The following is a 23,882-nucleotide window of genomic DNA, read 5'->3' on the forward strand; positions in this document are numbered from 1 at the left end:
CAATTCTAGGCTTCCTAAATTTCGGAAGAACATACATTGCAAATTACGCAGAAAGGGTCAAACCCCTTTATGATCTAATAAAACCAGATTTTAAAATAACCAATTGGACTCAAATACACACAGAAATTCTGAGATCCTTACAAACAGACTTGTTAATTAAAACAAAATTAGAAACACGTGATAACACACGCAATCTTGTGATTCGAGTCATCCCAGGAAGATGCGGATTCACATACCTGACCTCTAACGAGGGAGAAAAGGTACCAATTGCATTCAAATCACACTTGTACACTAAAGCTGAAATGAAATTTAGCTCAACGGAAAAAATTCTAACCGCAACACAGACAGCTATAGCAAAAGGACGAGCCCTGGCACAAGGTAAACGAATAATAATCGTGACACCGATACCAGCCCTAGAGGCGGTAACAAAGGCAAGCATTCCGAAAGCTAAAGCACTACATCCAAGGTGGATACAGTGGGCTAATTCTCTTGCTGCAACAGACGTGGTATACGAATTTGATCCCAACTTAAAAACACAAGAGTTTCTCCAATACGAACTTGAATGTCCTCCGCCGACCGAAATTTTGCCTCTAGAACATTACGGCTGTATAATATATACAGACGGATCAGCACAACCCGCAGTGGGGGGTAAACAAGCTTACAGTGCTGCGTGCGCGATTGTTAAAGGTCGCTGGCATGAAGGGAAATTTAAACCAGCTATCACCAAAACACAATCTCTGGGAGATTGTACAGCTCAGCGAGCTGAACTACTGGCATTCAAGATGGCGTTTGAAAATACCGATCGAGAATTCCCCACACTCATAGTGTGCGATTCGTATTATTGCGTTCAGTCTTACAATGAATACTTGCAGATCTGGCTTCAGAATGGTTTTAAGGATGCAAAAGGAGGCACAATCAAGCATAAAATGCTCTGGGAACAAGTAGTTCTTTTACAGAAAGAACTACCAAAGACTCACGTGATACATACACTGAGTCATCAACGTGATGGCGTTCACGTTGCAGGGAATTCATTGGCTGATGAGGCCGCGAAGCGAGCTGTGCAAACGGCTTCCGTAGCTGCCATCACACGGTCAAAAACAAAAATAGACAGCGAAATATTACAGGCTGTCAGCGCTACAGAAAAGGATTCGATAGAAACACTCACGAAAGGCTTTCCAGTAAAATACTCATACATAACTGATGCAAACAATGTTCCTTTTGCTCGAATCCCTGGAGTGGGGGATAGGGCAATTCCAAACATGGAACATAGGTTAGGACTAATAATAGCGGCACACGAAGGGCTTGCTTCTGTACATGCCGGCGTCTCAGCCACAGTATCATTATTAAAACAGAGATACTGGTGGCCACAAATGAGAAGACAAACACGGAACTATGTTCTAGAATGTGAAATATGTCAAAGAATGAAAGTATCAACGGTGAGACGACCAGCACAGACGCCCCTTCTAATCTCAGATAAACCATTAGCCTGTGTTTACCTGGACCACTGTGGTCCCTTACAACGGGATGGTAACTATAAATATATCTTGGTGGCAGTGGATTCATGCACGAGATTCATATGGATGGGGCCCCAGCGAACGGCTGACGCCAGAACTGTTATAAAAGATTTGCGAGTCTTTATCGGCACATACGCAATTGGCATGCTGCATTCGGACCATGGTCCTGCTTTTAGCTCTAGAGCTTATAAGGAGGCCATGGTCAGCATGGGCGTTACATTGCGGTACTCTTGTCCATTTCACCCTGAGGGGAACGGAATTGTAGAAAGAAAAAACCGTGACATAAAGCAATCTATAACAGCAAAGGTATTAGGTTCGGGAGCTGGGTGGGTCAAACATCTAATAAGTGTCCAACGTAGTCTAAATAACTTGCCAAGAAATTCTCTGAAGGGATTCAGTCCGTACGAATTATTGTTTGGAACTAGGATGTTAGTCTTAGATCTTGACAGTCAGACTTCAGTGGTGAAGGAAAAAAGCTTTGATATCAAAGATCGTTTGGCTATTTTACAGGACTTAAACAAAACAAGAAAAGACCTGAGCAACATAAAGTTGAAACAGCAGCCAACAACCACTGAAGAACAACCACCGGTCGGGCAAGACCTGTCTGGATTCCAAAAGTCGGGGATCTAGTCAGAGAAAAGATCGCGGTAAAGAAGGAATTTGGGCCTTCTTACAGAAAAGCAGTTCCTGTCTTGTCTATCAACGGGACAAGATCAGTTGTACTACCGCCGCTTGCTGGTAAAAAGGAGAACCGAGTTGTATCCATTGACCTGGTAAAACCACAATCATGTGGCCGATAACAAACAGTAGGCCAAGTGGACTCCCAATAAGTAGCAGAACACCAAGGTTTGCTACAAATACAGAGGTCCAAACTAAGAGGCTAATCACATTCGAAACGCCTACAGAACAACAACAAGGACTATGCAACAATGCATTGGAACTCAGACCTCTAACAACCCAAATAAAAACATTTAGTAGAGACACACCAACCTACAATGAAGTAACAAACGAATATGCAAGAAACAGTAATCCTGAAGCAATTGGAACGATTGACAGAACTGCATCCGGCTACTTCATAAACTTTGATGATTCCTCTGAAGACCTAAGTGAATCAAAAACACAGCCATCATCAAAAACCTTTAAAGATAAAGCTACAGAACTTTTGAAACAACTGAAAGAAACTTATCTGATTTCTCCATGGATTGAATTTTGGGTGGGCTTTGGTGCATTTATCCTCATACTTTGGCTCATCATGGTACTAACTTTGGGACGCTTCATTGAGGGAAAATATGCTAAAATGGACACAGCAAGTCAGAAAATCAACTTGATCCTCAAGCCACACACATCTTCACACGTCGAGAAAAGAGAACTTTCTTCAGTCAACTTCACAGCCAATCCTATACCAGGTGGGGTAGCATGGGACAACACTGACTACGAAATTTATGGTCCGGTTGAAATCCTGAAATATCCACACCAAATCAAGATCTCGTTAAGTGACTTTGTAAAACCAAGCTCATTTGCTGATGATTGGGACTTTGAAAACATAAATGATATGATGTCTGACTTAGTGATGTCTGCTAAATTTACCAAACATGATTATTTGCAGGGTTCGACAAATTATGATAGTATGTACTGTTACAACCACTATGGTAACCATTTTTTACATAAATCGGCACAACCTAGAAATGTTTTAAATTATAATCAATGGGAACATTGTGCAACCCCTCCAAAAGGAAGCTCAAGAACCTTTTACGACAAATATTCATACTTTTCAGGGTTCAACACAAGTAATGCTGAAACATTTTATTTCAAATTGTCAAATAAGACAGGGACGAAGATCATGCTAACAAACACGAAATTGATATATTCAGACTCATTTTTTGAACAAATGAATACTTTTGGTTTTGATTATTGGGACAAAAATGTTGAAGTAAAAAGTGTTTGGGGTACAAAAGAATGGCAAGTACAAGGTATAGAATCATTGGTTAGAGCCTGCATGATCCCAGAACAAATTACATTTTTGAATGACACTGTTCAACAAACTACCTGTCTTGGCCTAGCCAAAATCAAAGACTTAAATAAACCGTCTATTCCAAAGTCAACAATGGACAGCAATAGCTCTACAGATGAAGAGATAGACGTAAACTATGTATTAAACCAAAACAGAACACATCCTGATTGGAAACAATGGTTGATCTGGCCCACAGATACTAATAACTGTCAAGATAGATTCCTGAACAAAACACAGGGGTTCACATTGACCAGGCCAGACCCTAGATATTCCCAAAGACAACACCCAGGGATAATAACCACCTACAGTGTGGGCAAATTATGCCTTCAATGGCTACAAACTTCCACACTGACAGAAATTAAGCAACACCTAACTTTACTTACTGATGGTGCTGACTTGCGTGATTTCATTATGGGACCGCGCAAACAGCGTCAGAAACGTTTCATAGCAGCCTCTGTATATGCAGCTTACAACGAGGCCTGGAAGGTGACTCAAATTGAGACAGCAGAAAGTATACGGGAAATTGACCGTATTAATTTGGAAAAATCACTTTCTGTAGTGGACAATGGGTTAATGACTCTGTCCTCCAGAATTTTTTCTTTGGACAGCATTGTGTCTTCAGCAATCGACATATTATCGCAAGACTTACTGTTGTTACAACACGGTCAGTCTCAATTGCGTTCTATTGTACAGCTTGGCTGGACGTTACAAAATCTGCGTTCAGGCTATGTGCCTTGGCGTTTAGTCAACACAACGTCCCTATTCAATATCTTTAACCTTACTGATAAACAAATCAGTATGGCACAGAAGGGTGCTGATTATACAATCCTGAGCATTGAGAAACTCGAGAGATTACCAGTGACAATGTCAGAACGACCTGTCAGTGAATGGATAATACATGGGATAATTAATATTCCAATATCAACCTTCAGGTTTCAATACTGCCAAAAATATATACAGGCTGGCATGTACGAAAAATTGGGAAAAGGGTACATTAAGACAACATGGAACTTGCCCTATTCACATGCATGTGTCAGTAATAAAGGACAGAAAGTGTTTCTTAGTGGCAATAATTGTGCGATGTCACTAAGCGGTACACTTCTGTGTAATGGAATTAGTTTGCATGGAGCCTGTGAAGGGAACTCAAATAACCTTTCATGTCACCAGCTAGGCACACCTGCAACAGAGATAGAACCATTTTTTCAAAGACTCTATAATGGGAGTTACATTCTAATTGTGGACCGCAGATGCTGTAGTCTTATGCCCGGGACTCCTTATCTCGTAACTACGACTGCGAAGGTCAAGTGCTGTGGACGCTTATTGTTCCCCAGCTCCTTTCCAGACAGGGAGGCAAGGGCATGGCCTTCAACTTTAATAACAAAATACCATGAACAATTTTCCCTCCAGTTCACGGACAGCAATTTTTTCAGCAGCCCCAAAATATTTTTACTATTTTTCGGGACACTTATCTTCTGCTTAAAGTAAAAACTATTCTTAGAGAACTAAAATTTCTATTTTTAGATACTTTATAGACATTAGCTGCCCGCTGGTATGTTCATAATTATTTTATTCCGTGATGAAATGGTCTCGAACTTTTTCTTCTGTATTAAGAGCCATTTTCATGTGTAATTCTCATATTCGATTAATAATAATGTATACATATGCGTGATTAATTTACCATTATTCTACAGCTTGAGTGCATATAGTACATGTGACTATTTTTTTCCGTATATTACATAATTCGAAATGCATTATATGTATTTTGGGGTGGTAAGGTATACACGATACTCTACAGTATGTTTTACTATGCCTAGATTCGTAAATATGGCCATAGTTAGCGTGGAGTCGGTGTGATGTATTCCTATAGGTTCTGTATCGATCCCCCTATTCCTGACCCTGTTCTGGTTAACAAGTTAACTAGCAGCCATCCCATGATGCAGAAACCGTTATCTGATGAAGCCACACCACGGCACAGGAACGTGTTATCTGATTAGGTCATAACGCTTGCCATCTAATTAGACAAGCGATATTCCTCCAGCCCCTGATAAGGCATACGGAGTTCTCAAAACAAATCAAACCTATGACAACCTGGGAAAAACCCTGCGGCCATTGTTTTGATTTCATCGAGAACTTCAGCAAAAGAATGTGCTAACGACCAAGTCGTATGACATCCTTATTGACGTATCTATGTCCATCCTTACGTCAATCTCGGCACCTTACAGGTATAAATATTACCTGTATTGCCTTAAGCAAACACACGCGGTGGTGACGAGATCGGAGCAGCCAGACTTGCCGAAGCCCAGAGCAGAGCAGACCCCGCTGGCGCAGCCCCGCCTTCCTGACGCGCTGAGAACGAGACGCTGCTTTCTCCTGCCGAGAAATCCAGCTCCGGCGCTTCCGGGTAGCCCTCGCAGGCAGCCTGGAATATCGAGACGAGAGATACCATCCCTCATTCATCCTAGATTCCAGGTACAGAACTGAATAACCCCTTGCAGAGACTTCTTGAGTCAGTCACTTGGCAAAACAAACTTAACTTAAACTGTTACTTTCTATTCCCGCCCACGTATTAGGCTTAGGTCAGGTACACCGGTATAGGCGTAGTTAGAAACACCAGTTGAGTACGATTAGTCAAATGTATGTATGTATATATCTATTTTATCAATTTTAAACCACCTTATGGCTTAGAAACCATATAAATGTTTTTACAGTATTATTTTATACTTCTGCTTTTATTGTATGCACTTTACTTAACCATAAGTATTGCGATAATATCGATCCATTTCTCTTGTATGAGAAAAGAGACTGATCAATAAATACCATCTTTTATTGAACACGCCCGTCTCTTCCCTTTCTCTACAATCTGGTGAGACTAAGAATGCACGTACTGACTGAGTAAAATAAGTTGTCTTTTGTTTTCACACGACTCTAGAGATACACTCTTGATTAGGGGAGAGCAAAGTTGTCATGTTCTATGGTTGTCAGAAACTAAATCCCTTCTTGTCTATCCAGGGAGGTTCAATTCCTCCTTGCCTATTCGAGAAAGTTTCTAGTGAACTCTGAGCTAGCTGGCAAACCCAAAACTTTAAGTCTAATATCGACTATAGAAGACCTAGTTAACGTCTGGTCTAGGCCTATACTATTGAAGGTATTATTCCAATGCGCAGAGCCTATTGGGATATTAGGAACTACACTACAATGACAACATATAACATTAAACACAAAACATGTACAAATATAGCATAAATAGAGATTTATAAATCTATAACATTCTAACATATATACAATTATGAAAGAAATGAGAGAATGACCAAAATAACATTGCAATATTATTTTAATATAACAAAAAAGGCATTGTGGTAGTTGTAGTCATTTCAATTAAACATTAACAAAACTTGCTAAATTGTAAATCAAACAAAGAAATGCAAGACGTCGCAGCCTGGATAACCAACAGCTGCCTAAAGTTCAACACTGCAAAGACAGAGGTCCTCATCCTCCATACCACCCCTTCAGCATGGGACAGCACATGGTGGCCGACCGCCCTCGGAAGCCCACCTACCCCCTCAGACCATGCCGAGAACCTCTGCATCGTACTCGATTCATCACTCACCTTGAACCGCCAGATCAATGCCGTCACCTCCAGCTGCTTCAACACCCTCTGCATCCTCCGCAAGACCTTCAAGTGGATCCCCCCTGAGTCAAGGAAGACAGTCACCTCACTAATCACCAGCAGAGTATTGAAATACACCCTACGCCGGCATCAACAAATCCCTACTCCGCAAACTCCAGACAATACAGAACTCCGCCGCCAGACTCGTCCACCAAATCCCCTGGCATGAGCACATCACCCAACACCTACAAAGGCTTCACTGCCTCCCCGTGTAGAAAAGAGTCACCTTCAAAATCCTCACTCACACCTACACATCCCTACACAACAACTGACCCGAATACCTAGAGGACTGAATCAGCTTCCACATACCCAAAAGAAACCTCCGATCCTCCAACCTCGCACTGTCCGAAACCCTGCGAATACACAGAACCAGAGCAGGTGGAAGATCCTTCTCCCACATTGCAGCCAAGACCTGGAATGAACTACCGGCAGATATCAGAAAAGCCCCCTCCCTGAACACCTTCAAGAAGACCCTCAAGACCTGGCTCTTTGGCTAGGCTGATCTACGGACCCTCCCCTCAGTGCCTTGAGTCCCTCACTGGTGAGTAGCACGCTTACAATATCCTGATTGATTGATTGAACATCTAGTAAAAATATGCACAGAAATAAACAGACATTTACAATATAGTACACATATATGAACATTGTTATTAGGTGAAAAAACACTTACAGGCAACATAAAATAATGAAAAATTAAATTGCAACCTGTAATCTTTAAATTCAACAAAATACATTCAAACAAACTAGCAAGCCAAAAAAGAATATAAATCATGGAGACAAATACACATACTGACAAAACATTTTAACAATTACTAAAACGAGAGAAACAACAATATTGCTACACATTTCCAAACAAAAGCAAACATAACATTTTATATAGGTTTATATGTTTAAAAAAGGAGTAAAACACATTAGCAACAGCTAAATTAAAAGCACAAATGACACTTAGGTTTAGTGACACATTCAAAAGCATAATTTACCAGTCTCCACCCCACCAGAGAATCCTCTCAAACCTTCAGAATATAGGACCTGCAAGACCTTCTCCTCCCCGGGATTTAGTTGTTAGGGAGACTAAAGGTACCACCAACAATCCCCTGGGCCTTCAGGTGACATGGCTAGACAACAGAATCCAGTAAGATCTAAATCAGGCTCAGTGTCTCAAACAGCAGGTCTAGAGAAAAATCTAAGCCTCTGTAAAAATTGTAGAATTATTCTGCGTCAGAATTTGAATGTCAAGGAGGGTTTAGTGAATGGTGCGATAGGAAATGTGACAGCTGGTTTCACATATATCCAAAGAAGTGAGCTTAAGTACATTTTTAATTTCAAATTTGTTTTATTGGTTTCATGGGCAACAGTATACAAAACATTGTAAGAAATATGTAGTAGGCGTATAAGGCAACCTGGCAGAGAGATATGCAATATCCAATAATCACAAAAATGGTTAGTTGCATTCGGAGAAGCAATGACGATGTGCTGGGAGTTAGAACGCTCCTTCCGGTATGGCAATGAAATTGTAAGAAGGAAAAACCCCAACTGTAGGCCCCTCCCCCCCCCCCAACCCCCCTCCCTGCTCCCACCCCACCCAGTGTGCCGAACAAGTGGGACAAGCAAAGTCGTATGCGTGTAGTGGGCACTACCCTCATTCAGATGGATGTGCGGAGTCAGATGTAGTCTCTGTGAGTCGTAAAATGCGCAGATACTTGGGGCATGTGATCTCATTGAATTCCTTGGACAGAAGGGAGAGCAGCGGGAGCCACACTTTCTGATAAGCAGCCACGGAATGCGTGAGCGTGGCGTGAATGCGTTCCATGCCCAGGGTAAACCATAGTTTATGTAGCCAACCCATGTGTGTGGGTCTGGTGGTGGAGCCCCACAGGGATAGGACATGTTGTGTTGCAGCCTGCATGGCAATCCCCATCTGCCGGCCCCTCTGAGATTTTAGGGGGAAGGTAAGGGTATTGGGTAGGCCCAGAAGTGGGTATGCCGGGAATCTGGGGATTTCCGTGTAGAATGTGCAGTCAATCTCGTCCAAGACAGCCTTCCAGTAGTCCTGGACTTCACAACAGTCCCAGGGGAGGTGAGTCAGGGTGCCCAGTTCTCCGCAGCCCCTCCAACATAGCGCGCTGCGCGTAGGGTTACCCTTGTTGAGCCGGACCGGCGTGAGATGCCAGTATATGGCCAACTTCGTCGCCGCTTCCCTGGCCGCAGTGTTGCGGGTGGTGTGGGCCGCTCTATAGTAGACAGACCGCCATTCTTGGGGTGATTAGGCCCTCCCAAGCTCTGCCTCCCACCGCTTCTGGCCTGCTGATTTGCCCGCTGGGGAGGTGGGGGTAAGCATTTTGTAAAGGTCCGTAATGAGGTGCTTGTCTGAGTCTTTCGTCACTAGCCACTTCTCGAAGACAGTCATGGGCCTGCCAACCAGGGGTGCAACGTTGGAGTGGGTAAGCCAGTGTCGTTATTGAAATAGATGAGGAGAAACAACGTCATAGCTTTGAGTAATGTCTTTGAGGGAGAGGAAGCCCTGCAAGTCAAAGAGATGACCAGCGGAGAAGCTACTGATGTCTCGCCATTGTGGGAAGGCCCCAGGGGCGTTGCCCGACTGGAACTCTGGATTGTCCAAAACAGGCGTTAGAGGAGCGGGGAAGGTGGTAAGTCCTCTTCGGACCGCGACCGCATTCCAGACCTGCATGACAGTGCAAGTGATAGGAGACTTTAGGAGATAGCGCGGTCGATGTTGTCTAAGAAGGAAAGGGACCTTCCAAAGGGAGGTGCCTGCCATTGCCCCATCTTGGAATAACCAGCGCTTTTCGGATTCCGGCCTGAACCACTCCACCAGAAATCGGAGTGGCGCAGCCTGGAAATATTGCAGAAGATTGGGGACACCCAGTCCTCCCTCATCCAGGCTCCGGTAGGCTAGCTGTTTGTATAGGCGCGCCCGTTTACCCCCCCAGATGAAATGATGGATGGCGGCCTGGAGGGCCTGGATGGTGCCCGCAGGAGGGAACACCGGAAGAGTCTGGAAAAAATACAGAATTTTAGGTAAGGCCGTCATCTTGATCGCTGCGACCCGTCCCAGTAGGGAGAGTGGCTTTTTGGCCCAACGTGCAAGGTCGGATCGGATCCGGGAGGACAGGGCCGTATAGTTGAGGGTCAGCGTGGAGGTTGTGGAAGCAGTAAGCGGGACGCCCAGGTAAGAGAGCTGTGTTGCTGAGGGATTCCTCCGCCGTAGGTGGGTGGAGGGGTGTGCGTGTGGGCGTTCTTGCCCAAGGGTAAGATAAGGGATTTCCCTTTATTAATTTTGAAGCCGGAGTCCCACCCTCAGCCCCAACTCCGGTCTGTACCCCAACCACCCTCCCCAAAACACCCCAAAAACAACCAGTACGCCACCCAGAACCCGCCCCTCCCCATCCCAACATCCCAATCCTCAATCCCACATCCTTTGCCCAAAGCCCTTACGTGCAGATCAGGATGGTCATCCCCCCCACCCATCCCCCCCTTACCCCCCCAACTCCCGAATCTGAAAAAGGTACAGTCCCAGTCCTGCCAGTCCACGCAGGGCTGTGATGAAGTCACTTATAGGGGTCATCTCCAGTGGCGGCCGACCCGGCCCCCCCGCCCGTCACCCCTCCATCCCTTGAGCGAAGTATGTGCAATGAACAATCTCTCCGAAGAGTGCACCAATTATTCAGGAGGTGAAGTCTCATGGGCCACTTCAGCCACCGCCGCCGCCCTCTCCTGCGTGATGATGGAGGCGGCAGGTTTCAAGCGATGTGTTGGGTATCGTCTACGACTCACCGTTTGCCACCCGCCTCTGGAGGGTCCTTGTGGTGCTTTCATCGCTGGTTCATCGTTCTCCAGTTCTAGGTCCAGAAGAACGCATATGTCCTTGATCGAGCGTATTGGTGCACGGTGTCATTCCATTTAAAAATCAGTCTGAACGGGTGACCCCAGGAATATGGGATTTCCTGTTGCCGCAAGAAATCTGTCGCTATTTTGACCTCCTTTCGTTTTTGCAAAGTGATGGCCGATAGGTCCTGATACAAGGCGACAGGGTGACCTTTAAAGTGGAGGGGCTGTGCGCATCGGGCCTCCCTGAGAATTCTTTCTTTGAGCGGGAAGTCAGGGAGGAAGGCCAAGATGTCCGGTGGCGGGGCAGAAGCTCTCCGGGGAAGCCCAACTCTATGTGCCCGGTCGATGGGGATGTTGAAGTCGGCAGGTTCGCCTAAGATGTCCCGAAAAAGATCCTGCAGGTAGCTGGTGATGTCCGACCCCTCTGTTTTCTGAGGGACTCCCCGGACCCGTATGTTGTTGCGACGGGAACGGTTTTCGAGGTCCTCAGCATGGGCCTGAAGGTCTACCTGTTGGTCAGTGAGTCGCAAGATCTCTTGCTGGAGCTGTTCGATCTCTTCACTTCTAGTTTGGTCAGCCTCTTCAATAGCGACCACCCTTTCTCCGAGACCTTCCACGTCTCGCCGGAGTTCCCGGACCTCCCCCGCCACGTCCTGTTTCAAGGACTTAAAGGCTTCCCTGAGGGAGTTAAATAGCGATTCCAGGAAGGATCTGGTGATGGGCACCTGATCGCCGGACAAGTCTGGCACCGTCCCTGCGGTCTTCGGGGAGGGTGGTTCCTTGCTGGACCTAGGCTGAGATTTGGCCAACATCTCTGGGAGTGTCTGGGTTCCTTTCTTCCCCCTTAGGCCCGCCATGCCTCGCACCGCCGACGGGACCGACCCAGTCTGCGGCCCCGGTAAGGGAGGGCGAGGGGGAAAGCTCGGCGGCCCAGCTAGCTCCGGGGGAGAAGTAGGCCGCGCTGCCGGTGAGTCGACGCTTTGTTCTGTGTACTGGAGTGTCAGCGGGCGGTAGCTTCCCACTCTCCCGGCCCGATCTGGGTGCTTCAGAGCCGGCGGGCCCCCAGATGCGATGGCGTTATTTAGTGCCCGGGGGCACCAGGGGACATCCAAGCAGCAGTCCGGTCCCCAAAGGGCACACTCGTGCACCACTGCCACGTTATGCAAATGAGTGGGGGGAGGATCCTCAGTCACCAGGTGAAGTATGGTGGCGGGCAGGCCCTGTCCTTCGAGCAACTGTCCCACCTCTCAGATGGCCGCTTAGCCACCGCACGTCCCCCTCACACACGGTATATGGGGCCCAGCTGTGCAGTGACCACGCCGGGGATCGTGAAAATATGTCTCCAGCCCGCAGCAGAACCCAGTCTTTAGGCCCAGCTTGTCCACCCTCCGGGAGCTCGATTGTGCCCCCCGAGCCTCTCCCACAGCTCTCTCCTCACCTCCGTCTTTGATGCCCCCGTGCTCTGGCTTCTTTCGTAGCCGCCTCCAATAAGCGCAGGTCCGCCGCGCCAGTGCTGTGGTCGCTGTCCCTCAAGTTTCTGTGGGGGGCGTCGGGTGCTTGCAGTGTTGCTGGAGTCTGCACCGGTAGGTCCCAAAGTCGGGGCCTCAATTTTCGCATTCTCCGGTCAGCCCCCTCCGCGTCTCCGGCCGGGCTGTAATGTCCCTCTCAAACTGTGGCCTCAGTGCCTTAGGTCACCATGGGGGGCTCCGCATGCATGCGGCCATCCGCTGGGCACCGGGTGTTCGTGGCTGTCAGCGGGGGCCGCCCACGCGTCCCCAACGCCGCCGAAGGTTTCATCCCCTCAGGCCCCAAAGCCGGGGCCTCGAGTTTCGCGACCTCCGGCCGGACCTCTCCACACCTCCGGCCGGGTCGTGAAGGCAGAATGCAGTGCCGAGCAGGGGGCTTTCCGCTGGGGCCAAGTAGCGGCGGTCACTTCCCCGGGCACAGCAGGCAGCGGTCCCGCTGTCTAGTCCGCCAGAGCAGGAGCGAGAAGCCTTCAGGGCAGTCGGCAGCCTCAGGCGGCCGCCATTACAGGGGAGCGTCGATGAGACCTCTCGGCCCCGGAGAGCCGTGTCTGTGAGGTAAGTGCACCGGCGGTGCTCTGAGGGTTGCAGCTGCAGTCGGACCTCGGCTACAGGGTCATTCGAGGTGCCGGAGAGATAAGGCGATGCAGTTAAGGGCTTTTGGCAGGGATCAGGACGGGGAGCCGCAGAGACTCACGTCCGACTAGGTCGCCATCTTAGACACGCCCCCGCTTAAGTACATTTTTATATGATTTGACTACATAAAGGAACCAAAAAAAAATAGATAGGTGTAGTGCTAGTTTCCTATTACTGACATATTTGTCCGTAGAGAACAGTTCTGCCTATGTCTGGCTTATGCAGTCACAATACATACATCTCATGGATTAAGTCTAGATGCAGCACTTAAAAATGGAAGCCAAATGTGTTTTAAGAGGGTTTATATAATGATGCACTGCCATTGTTAGGTCACTCTCATGCCTGTATCTTGTAGATTTTCAGGAGCGGAAAGTAAAAGCAATATGTTCATGTTTCAGGACTAATTGAATAATAACTCTGCATGCTCCTAATCTGGCTCATTAACCAATTTATGGAAAATGTACTATACGTGTCAAAGGTAATGTATTGAAAATGGGGAAATATAAAATGTAGCAGAAATGGTTGAATGTCAGTTCTCCAATGGACTTGCAGTTAACTGTCACTGGTATGTAGTTCTCAGTGTCCTCTTTGTGCTACCTCCAGTAATGGAGGAAATTGAGGGAAATGCAAAAAAAAATTGGGTAGGGAACTGTCCACTCTCCTGAAGACTGTGTGAATCCAGAAAGATGGTTGTCGCTCGGCATCAGGTATGCCTGTTTGTGTCCCACAATTTAATGTAAATTATCAAGAAGATGATCAAGAATGTCTAATGTTGATGTTTTACTTTCTAGAAAAGAAATAACTACCAATAAATGATATATTTGCAACAAATTCCTCATGGCGACTTCAATGTAGGAATGGTCAAAATACAACAGCTACTCAAATTCACTCAGAGCAATTTGTGTATGTAAACATACTAGATTGCAAAATAGTGCCATTTGACAAATTACACGCGCTATAGAGATGACGCGGGATGGATGATGCTAATAAACTTTTTGTCCACATACTTAAACATTTTTTGGTTTGTATGTTGTGTCTTTGTTTTTTCCTTTTTCTACAGAGTTACTCTCAAAGGTACCATACCAAGAGGGAAATATCCATATACATAGTGCTTTTAACAAAAACCCCTCCCCCGTTCTAGTGACAGAAATCTCCTTCCATTTCACTAATTGAGAGGAAGTGAGCCCATAGGTATTACACCCACCTTTTTGTTTCATGGTCCTGAAGAATGTTACGTACCCTTCGGGTACACATCAGCAGAAACATGCGACAGCATTTAACATAGTGAAGGGAGAATCATTTCCCACATCACAGTTCACTTAGTTTTTAACCACCATACATTTACCATTTGAATAAATATAGTACACGGACTAATGTAATGGTTTTTAAATCACTCATCACTCCCCCACAGCCATCACTTAGATTTAGAAGTGCATCCCTGTCTCCAAGTGTATGCCCGCCCTCTATCAAACCAAGTTTTTAGAGGGCGAGGACAGCCGATGATGAAGCATGATACCGGGCGGTGTGTGAGGCCAGTCCGTAACTTTTTATGAGATGACCACACTGGCAGTGCATCTCTTCAGAACTCTGTAGATAAATATAGGAATTGATTCAAGGGGCAGCCCACTTTTGTGTTTTCATGAGTGTTTGTGTCCTTCAATTTACTGTAAATTCTCAAGAAGATGATCAAGAATGTCTAAATTTGATGTTTTACTTTCTAGAAAATACATAACTACCAATAAATGATATATTGGCAACAAATTACTCATGGGAACTTCAATGTAGGAATGGTCAATATACAACAGCTACTCAAATTCACTCAGAGCAATTTGTGTATGTAACCATACTAGATTGCAAAATAGTGCCATTTGACAAATTACTAAGGAAAACTACAAAGTAACGTATGCCCAGAGTGTAGAGCAGAAGTTCTATCAGCTCTAATAGTTGATAACAGCAACAGATATGCCATTCTAATGCTACAAAGGTGTAGAGCAGATGCCACTATTATCAAAACAGACATTTACAACTTTAAAGCAGTACAGATTTCTCTAGGACGCAAAACATACTCTACAGTCACCATCATTTTCCATGAGGGAGAAAGTATTAGGTCATGTCACTACACAGTCGTTTTGAAAAGTGTATCTGGGTAGGCAAAGTGTAAGGGCACCTGTTTTACATTCAAATAGAAATTAGCTTAGAAATGATTAAACTCAAATTTCATTTTTCTTCAACCAAAGTTCTTGAAGAAGTAGTGATGGCTGAATTAGAAAGAGGTGTTCAATATGCATTGGGTATGTTCTGGATATGTCCTCATGTAGCCTTGCAAAGGTGCTGACCACATCATTGTATTCTTCAATTGAGTTATGGCTCAATTAAGGTGTCCTTTTTGATAACACAGAGTTTGAAGAAATAATGTGTGAAAATGGTGTGTGACTGATAGTGGTATTCAGTTTCTGATATCTATAAATGATAGTCTAGTATGCACAGTGTTAGTGTTATTTTACCAAAATTAATGTTTTTTTCTCCATAGCTCAAGGATCACAAACATTTCTTTGAAATGTTGTCAGTGTCGGGAATGCTTGGGTTATCTGCTAGCTATCAGTGATCCTCAGCTCATCATCAAACTCAACCAGCTAGCCATCAGACATCCTCCACAGAATGTCCATTAACACCTATTATGCCTCAAAGTGGTTCATAGAACCCAGGTAACTTTAAGTCACCTGAAGATATTCCTTCAAGAAGATCATTTCACCCTCAGTAACGCACTACATTAGAAAAGACACCCACGCTTATCCTTCAGTGCCCCCAGATGGTCTCCAGAGACCCATGGCATGTTCCCAGACGCCAACATCTAGCCCTCAAAAACAGCCTATAGAAATATTTAGTCTACTTTGAGACACTCCCAGTCACAGTTAGACACTTATGTTCTGCATGTAAGATCCCTGAACCATCCATCCCTGATCCTCAGCATTATACATCATGTGACACCACCTTTAGGCTCACCCAACCTTTAGACACACTATTTGGTGGTTAGACCTCAACTGGCTGTTGACCCACTTTCAGACATTATTAGCAGGGCATTAGGTCCCACCAAATGTCCCTCATAGGCTTCGGGTATTCCCACAAGGGCCCTGGGAGACCCTCTGCTCACCAGTAGACACCATCACTCTCCTTTAACACACCCCCAGACCAATCCCAGAAGCCCAAAACAGGCTATCAGCCTGCCCCTTAGACATCCCTATTTGGCTGTTAGACAAGTCGACCAGTAGTTCAGCCTGACATTAGACACAACTATCTCAATCAATCAAACAGGGATTTGTGAAGCGCACTACTCACCCTTGAAGGTCTCGAGGCGCTGGGAGGAATTCAGGCAGCATCGGCTCATCTGAAGAGCCAGGTCTTGAGTCTTGAGGCTCTTCCTGTATGCTTGCATTATATTCACAGATGCTGAGGGGGAGTTTGTTCCAAGTCTTGGTTGCGGAGTAGGAAAAGGATCTTCCTCCCGTTGTGGCTCTGTGGATGCAGGCAGGGGACTTCGGCCAGTGCAAGATCGGCGGATCAGAGGTTTCTCTTGGGAGCGTAGAAGGTGACTCTTTCATTGAGGTATTGGGGTCTGGTGTTGTGGAGGGCTTTTTAGGCCTGAGCAGATTGAAAGTCACTCCTTTTTTACGAGGAACCAGTGGCGGTCTTTTATGTGCTGGATGATATGGTCTTGTCGTGGGATGCAAAGGACAAGACTGTCTGCTACGTTCGACATGGTCTGGTGTTTGTGGAGTAGAGATCTGTTGATTTGGGCATAGAAGACATCCCTGTAGTCCAGACTGCTGGTTATGAGTGCATAGATGACGGTCTTTCTAGATTTGGGGGGATCCATTTGAAGGTCTTGCAGAGGATGTTGAAGCACATGGAGGACACGGCGCTGATCTATCGGCTCATGGTGAGGGAGAAGTTGAGTATGATGTTGAGGTTGCGGGCGTGCTCGGTGCATGTTGGAGGGGTGCCAAGGGTGAAGGCCACCAGGTGTCATCCCGTGCGGAGGGGGTGGATCCAAGGATGAGGACTTTCATTTTCTCCAAGTTGAGCTTCATCCAGGATGCGACGTCCTTCATTCCTTCCTGGAAACTGCGTCTGGTGATGTCAGGATCCTTGGTGAGGGAGAGGATTAGCTGGGTGTCGTTGGCATAGGATACTATGCTGAGACCGTGTTTTCTGACAATGATTGTGAGTGGGACCATGTATATAATGAAGAGCGTGGGGCTGAGGAGGATCCTTGGGGTACTCTGCATCTTATCTCTGTGGGTTCGGAGAGGAAGGGCGGGAGTCTAATTCTTTGAGTGCGGCCGGCAAGGAAGGAGCAGATCCAGTCTAGGGCAGTTCCCTGTATGCCTGCCTTGTGGAGTCTGGTGGCTAGTGTGCAGTGGGTGACAGTGTTGAAGGCTGCTGAGAGGTCTAGTAGAATGAGGGCTGCCAGGGGGCCGAGAAGTGCGTAGTCCGTGGAGGTGAGTGCGGGGGGCGCGATGAGGTCTGCAATGGTGTTAGTGAATGGGGCGTGGGGTCTGGGAGGTCTGTAGGTGAGCTCTCTAGGTAGAGTCATTCTGGGGTTGATCTGGATCTGGAAGTGGATGTGTTCCAAGGGGGGCAAGGTGTCATTTGAGATGGTGAGTCGGAGGGAGCTTTTGTGTACAATGGCGAGTCCACCTCCAGGGTGGTTTGGGCAGTCTTTCCTCTGGATCTTGTACCCGTTGGAGATGGCGGTTGCGATGTTGGGTGCAGAGCTGGCATTGGTCCAGGTCTCAGTGAGGAAGGTTGACGTCGGACGTGAGGGTGTTGAGGAGACCCCACATTTTTACTGCATGTCTCTGCAGTGAGCATACCTTGAGGTTGATACAGCTCAGGGGTTTGGGTGCAGTGGTGTCCGATGGGTTGGCGATAGCTGTCAGGGTCCGTGGGTGGGTGAAGGTGTGAAGGTGCAGCTGCAGTGTCGGCTCGAGAACTGGCCTTGGGTGGTGATCGGCATTAACAGCAGGCAGTTGTTGTTTCTTCCGGTATTGAGTGTGTGGAGGCATGCTGAGTTGTAGTGGTGGGGGGTCGAAGGACCAGAGTTGCTTGGACTGGTTGTGGTCGGGTCAAGGACAGGCACAGATGGGCTTGTTGTTGGCGCAGCCGCAATTAAGTAGGGGTCAGAGGAAGGTGCCAGGGAGGTAGCTGAGCTTGTGCAACTGACACGTACGGCTCCATTCCGATAATCGAGCAATCTACAAACGGATTTAGAGGTCCCTTTGAAACCTCACATCTACAATCCACATGAGGATAGCTACAATTCCAAAACCAAAACTAAAAGAAAGATTCAAATAGAATCGAGTGAATCTGGATTTTATGTCAAGCGTCGGAAGAAATTTCTCCGCATTGACGCTTTGGGTCCTGATGAGAACTCCATACACGATTGGAGTTCGAAACGCGTAGACCACTGTTTTGTTGAGCCATAAGACTATTCATTCTAACAACTGTGCTCCAAACATAAGGAAATAAGAACAATTTGATGCTATGGTTCTTTTTCTTATTGAAATGTAAATGTCTATATATAGAGGGTGTGTGGGTGAGAGAAGGTATATCTGTGCGTATGGGAGAAATGAATGGGTGTGAATATGTATAGAATTTTGATGTATTAAATGTGCTTTTGTATTGTAGATGTTTAAGATGTAAATTTGTTGAAATTGTATCAACACATGTACAAAGAAGCTGAATAAAATAATTGATTAATTCATAGTGAATGGGAATTTCACAATCACGTTTAGTTTGAATCAAATGTGTCATAGAACGGTTCACAGAAATTTTGGAAAACAGTATTGGCATTTGTTCAGTTTTTGATTGAAGGGAGGTAGCTGCGGCAGGAAAGGGAGCGAAAACGGTAACCGGGTCTTAGAATGAAGTCCATGAATCAAATAATATTGAGTAGGTATTTTATTCCAGCACAGCATTCATAGTGCTTTCCCTTGAAGGTACAGATGCAACTGGCACTCTTCACCAACTACCTTCCATAATTCAGAAACTATTAGAATGTAAACATGGTGCATGCACAGATAGCACAAGAACATCATGATGTCACTTAGCCAGGGGTTAATGGACATAGAAGAAATATGATAAAGATGTAACACCGGGCATTAGAGAAAACAGGCAAAAAAGAAACAAAGACAAAAAGGCACAAAAAGACAACGAGGCACAAAGAGACAAAAAGGCACTAGAGACAAAAAGGCACAAAACTGCACAAACAGTCAACAAGGCACAGACAGACAAACAGACAAAGACAGACAAAAGCACGGAAAATAAACAGAAGAATGGCAAAGCGAACCAGCAGAAGAGCAATGCTCTCGCACTGGACCACCATGGATGAGGCGCAGGCAGGAGCCTGCAGGTGGAGGAGGGACTCAAACACCTTACCTCGAGACTAGAAGGCACAGGGTGCAGAGGCACTACAGCAGAGCTGCACAAGGGGAGAGCAGATTCCCTGACCAGGAGATTTTAAGTAACCAAGGGGCATATTTACAAGCCCCTATCGCCACCACCGCATCACTTCCAGTGACGTTGTGATGGCGATAGGGGCCTCGCCTTATTTACAAAGCAACTTTAAGCCACTTAACGTGGCTTAACCTACCTTGTAAATAAGCCATGCTTGTATGCTGTATTTAAAGTGAAAAGGGTTGTCAATGGTTGTTTTGTTGTGGGCATTCCACCGCAACACACATTGATTTTGACGCTGCTCCCTATAAAAAAAAGGGTTCAGCGCTAAAATTAAGACCTGGTCCTAAAAAGGCAAACAAGGAGAAATGCTTTATTTCTCCTCGTGTTAGCAATGTGTGTGTAATGCTATGTTTCTCAAATATGCCACCAAGTGTGGTCTCAGGGACTCTTGGTCTGCCCAAAAAGTGAAAAAGTGCTGGATGTGAAAAGGCTAAAATATAAAACAAATTTAAAAAACAACAGGGGACTGATGCAAGTGAATAGTAGAACTGAGAAGTAATGCTGAAACTGGACAGTAGGTGTTTTGCAGTCCTTACCTGCACTAAGATTCTAGGCTGCTATGTTTTTCTACTAAATGGATGATTGATTGCTGCCTCTTGGCGTTACCTTACAGATGCGGCTGAGTCATTCTCAAGAAAGAAATCAGGAGAATTTTACTTGATACTGTTTTGTATTTTTAGATTAATCTACGTTCAAATCCAACAGCAAGAAGACCATGTCAATTTCGGAACAGACAGCAATGGCAATGCCGGCTCTGGGACGCCCATTCAGATTAGGAATGCTCTATGACTGTCGCAGTGATAAACTTATTCCAGGTAACTGCATTCAGCCTGTTAGGTGTGTGCAAAGCTTTTTTTTAATGCATAATTAAGCAAAATCTGAAATTCCGAGAATATGTTTACCTAAGTGTCCTCTTTGAGTATGATTAAGCACTAAGTTATTGTAGTTAGTCTCGATACTTTCCCTATCACCTACCGGTGTGCTCTGGAAGGGTGCAGGCTGCCCGACTAAGCTGCCCGGTTGGTTGAACTGGAAATGGTGTATCATTTCTCTTTTCAGGAATCAGAAGAAACAGGAACACCAGGGGACAGTATGCACTCTCTCATTTAACACCGGTAAGTGCTGGAGCGGGTCAGCCAGCAATTCTGAAGCAATTTGGTGGGGGGCAGTGCATGATCTTACAGCAAGGTTACCGGTTAACACGGCCTGCAGCAGGTAGTCGGTGATGCCGGACAGGACTACACTGTGTCTGAGTAAACTCAGATCATGAACAAATACATTTTTGGGAAGGTGAACAGTTGTGTTGTGATTAGGCTTCAAAGGAGTGGAACAGTGGATCACTGCCAAGCCACACCAGTCATCGTTATCATCACCAAACTCCTTGTTCTCCCAGTACTAAGTGGGGCATATCCGCCTTGCAACAGAGTTCAGGGTGACATAACGCAGGCAGGTAAGATTATTTGAAGGCCGCGGCATTTCCTCTCTTAACTACATGGGTAGGCAGAAACTGAACTTGTGTGTAACATGTAACAATGGAAGATACGATCACCATATAGGCAATCCCTGGTTTCATCCCACAGCAACCTTGACTGTTCAACATCAGGTAACTCCCTTTCAAAAGCAATCTGAAAACCTGATGTATTATTGCCACTGGAGATCCTTTAAAGTAGAAGGGGGATGGGAGCACACTGCTTCACCTCCCAGCACAGTTCGCCCCTTTGCATCCTGGTAAATGCAGTTCAATTCAAATGCTTACTTGAAATTTTGCAGAGTGTTTCACCAAAGTTAGTGCAGGTTAGTGCTGTGAATCTCTAGACACATGTGTTTCTGGATTATATCCTTCATCAGTAGAGATAAAACAAAATTCTTCTGGGGTTTGCTGAGAAAGCTGCCACAATCCTCGAGAGACTATGCAAGTACACACACTTGGCGAACTGCATTTACCACGATGCCTAGGGGCGAACCTGCTGGGAGGTGAAGCAGTGTGATCCCGCATTTGTTTCTTGTTTAAAAGGCTTCCTTGAGCCATTTGAGCTGACGAGCTCGTGGAGAGGCACCTGCACGCCTGGAGAGGTACGGTGACCTCAGAATACTTGGGCAGCCTGCTCATCAACCCCATACATTCGAATTGTCTAATCTCTACTGATGACGGATAACAATCCAGAAACACGTGTCTAGAGATGGCCAGCACTAACCTGCACCTACCTGGTGAAACACTCGAGAGACTTTTCAAGTACACACACTTGGCGAACTGCATTTACCACGATGCCTAGGGGCGAACCTGCTGGGAGTTGAAGCAGTGTGATCCCACATTTGTTTCCGATCCTTTAAAGTAGCCAGACCGGTTCATCACAGATGGACTGCATGCTTCATGTAATGAAACGTCCTTGCATACTAGGGACCCACTTAAAGTATTCTCGCAGTCAGAGCCACTGAGAAAAACTTCATTATCCTTATTCCAACACCGGAATGTAAAAGGAAGCTCCCATTGTTCGTGTATAAACCCCTCACCTAATGATTCATATCTGCCCACTTGATGGAGTTGTAGGCAGAACTGAAAATTAAATGTCAAGAACAGATGTGTAATATACCCATTGATGATCTAATCCAAAGATGCTATCTCAGCAATGGTTAAAGGTAATTTCTCTAGCCTTTGAGTGAGTAACATTGTGTATTTTGCTTTTCTCTATGCTATAGTTCTCTGCTTTTCAGAGAGGTGGTGTGGTGAGAGCAGATTTGTTATGTTCTTGTGCTGCCAAGATACGTGGCCAGAAAGCAATGTTTGTAGTGACTAGCTCAACATTAGAATTGACCTAAGTTGGGACTGACCATGTTGTAATGCAGACACGTCTTGCTGAAGCACATCTATTTTAGATCAGACAATGTTATCTAAAGAATAAATTCTAGATGGTTATCAGATAAGAGGGACAGATGCTATTTTACCGGAGACAGTGTTGAGGTCAAATCAAATCAAATGAAGCTTTATTCGATTGTAAAATTGTGCAATCATAAAAGCAGTATATACAACAGTATAATGAAAATGACAATATAAAAGTAATGTAACTCCATTAGTATCCGTCATACATGAAAATCCAAAGGTAATTAAAACACTAAGCTCTTCCTGTAGGCGACTGCCCTTTTAAAAAACATTGCAACTTTCCAGATCATATCCGCATTATCCAGGGTTTGCAGTGCAATATACGCAGGTCGACAAGTCCTAAGTCCCATCATTTTTAACATTGGTAGGTTCCACACTTTTCTTATTGCAGAATAAAAACCAAAAAAAAAGATGACATGGGTGGTGGATTGACATGAGCAATCATCACAAGGACTGGCTATCAAAATATGGCTCCAATTATTAATATTAGGAAAGCTGGTGAGTATGTGAAATATACCAAGTCGAAATCTTGTTAGTAAAAACCGATCATACCCTGATGGACCTATAGCTAAATAGGGCTGTATTTTGAAAACACTTAATATCATTTGGTTATCCAATACCGAGGGCTTGAATATTTCAGCCGTCAACCTTATCATTTCCAGCATCACAATACCTTCTTTTTTAATTCCTTCCTGCTTACTGATTGCAGGGATTCAGGGTCAGTAAAATACTCTGGATGACCCAGATTATGCATAAAATTAAAAACATAATAAATCCAGGTAATCTTTAAAACGTTTTCCAATTTTAAAATGTCCTTTAGAATATCCCTATTTAATGTGGGTTCTTCTTTAGTCCATACACGATGCCACAGTAAGACTGGCTCAAGTTTAATGATGTCAGTCAGATACGTTAATCCCAATTCGGCGTGACAAATGTAGGCAGGTGTTGTTCTGGGTACAGACAATAAATGTCTTACAAATGTATTTTCCACTACTTGCAAAGAGTTGATATTTGCAAGACCCCGGACCCATAGGTTGCAGTAGAAATACATTTTGGCCGATAAATTTGTAAAAGTTCCAATGGCGGTCATTTCCCTAATCTTTTCGAAAACTGGGTGGGTGCGGATATAGTGTTAATAAAACTAAGTGTTTTGGATCTTATTGCCTGTGCTCACATATCTTCGTGGTGGAACATGACACCCAGATATGAGAAGGATTTTGTTGTTTCAAGCTTTTGATCCGCAATCAACATTTCACAACATTTTTCCGCCCCATACCACATCTCA

The 23,882-nt window shown here is 45.3% G+C and overlaps 1 protein-coding gene across 1 annotated transcript in view; it reads left to right on the forward strand.

Annotated features, from left to right (window-relative positions):
• The first annotated feature begins 20,397 nt into the window (after nt 1-20,397).
• LOC144773588 (uncharacterized) overlaps nt 20,398-23,882 on the forward strand; it is a 48,389-nt gene continuing 44,904 nt past the window's right edge. The window contains exon 1 of the mRNA XM_078658713.1: nt 20,398-20,534. Coding sequence (XP_078514839.1) covers nt 20,435-20,534 — 100 coding nt within the window. The 5' untranslated portion in view covers nt 20,398-20,434. The remainder of the gene's footprint in view (nt 20,535-23,882) is intronic.

Source organism: Lissotriton helveticus, chromosome 8 (assembly GCF_964261635.1).
Source record: "Lissotriton helveticus chromosome 8, aLisHel1.1, whole genome shotgun sequence".
Classification (NCBI taxonomy): domain Eukaryota; kingdom Metazoa; phylum Chordata; class Amphibia; order Caudata; family Salamandridae; genus Lissotriton; species Lissotriton helveticus.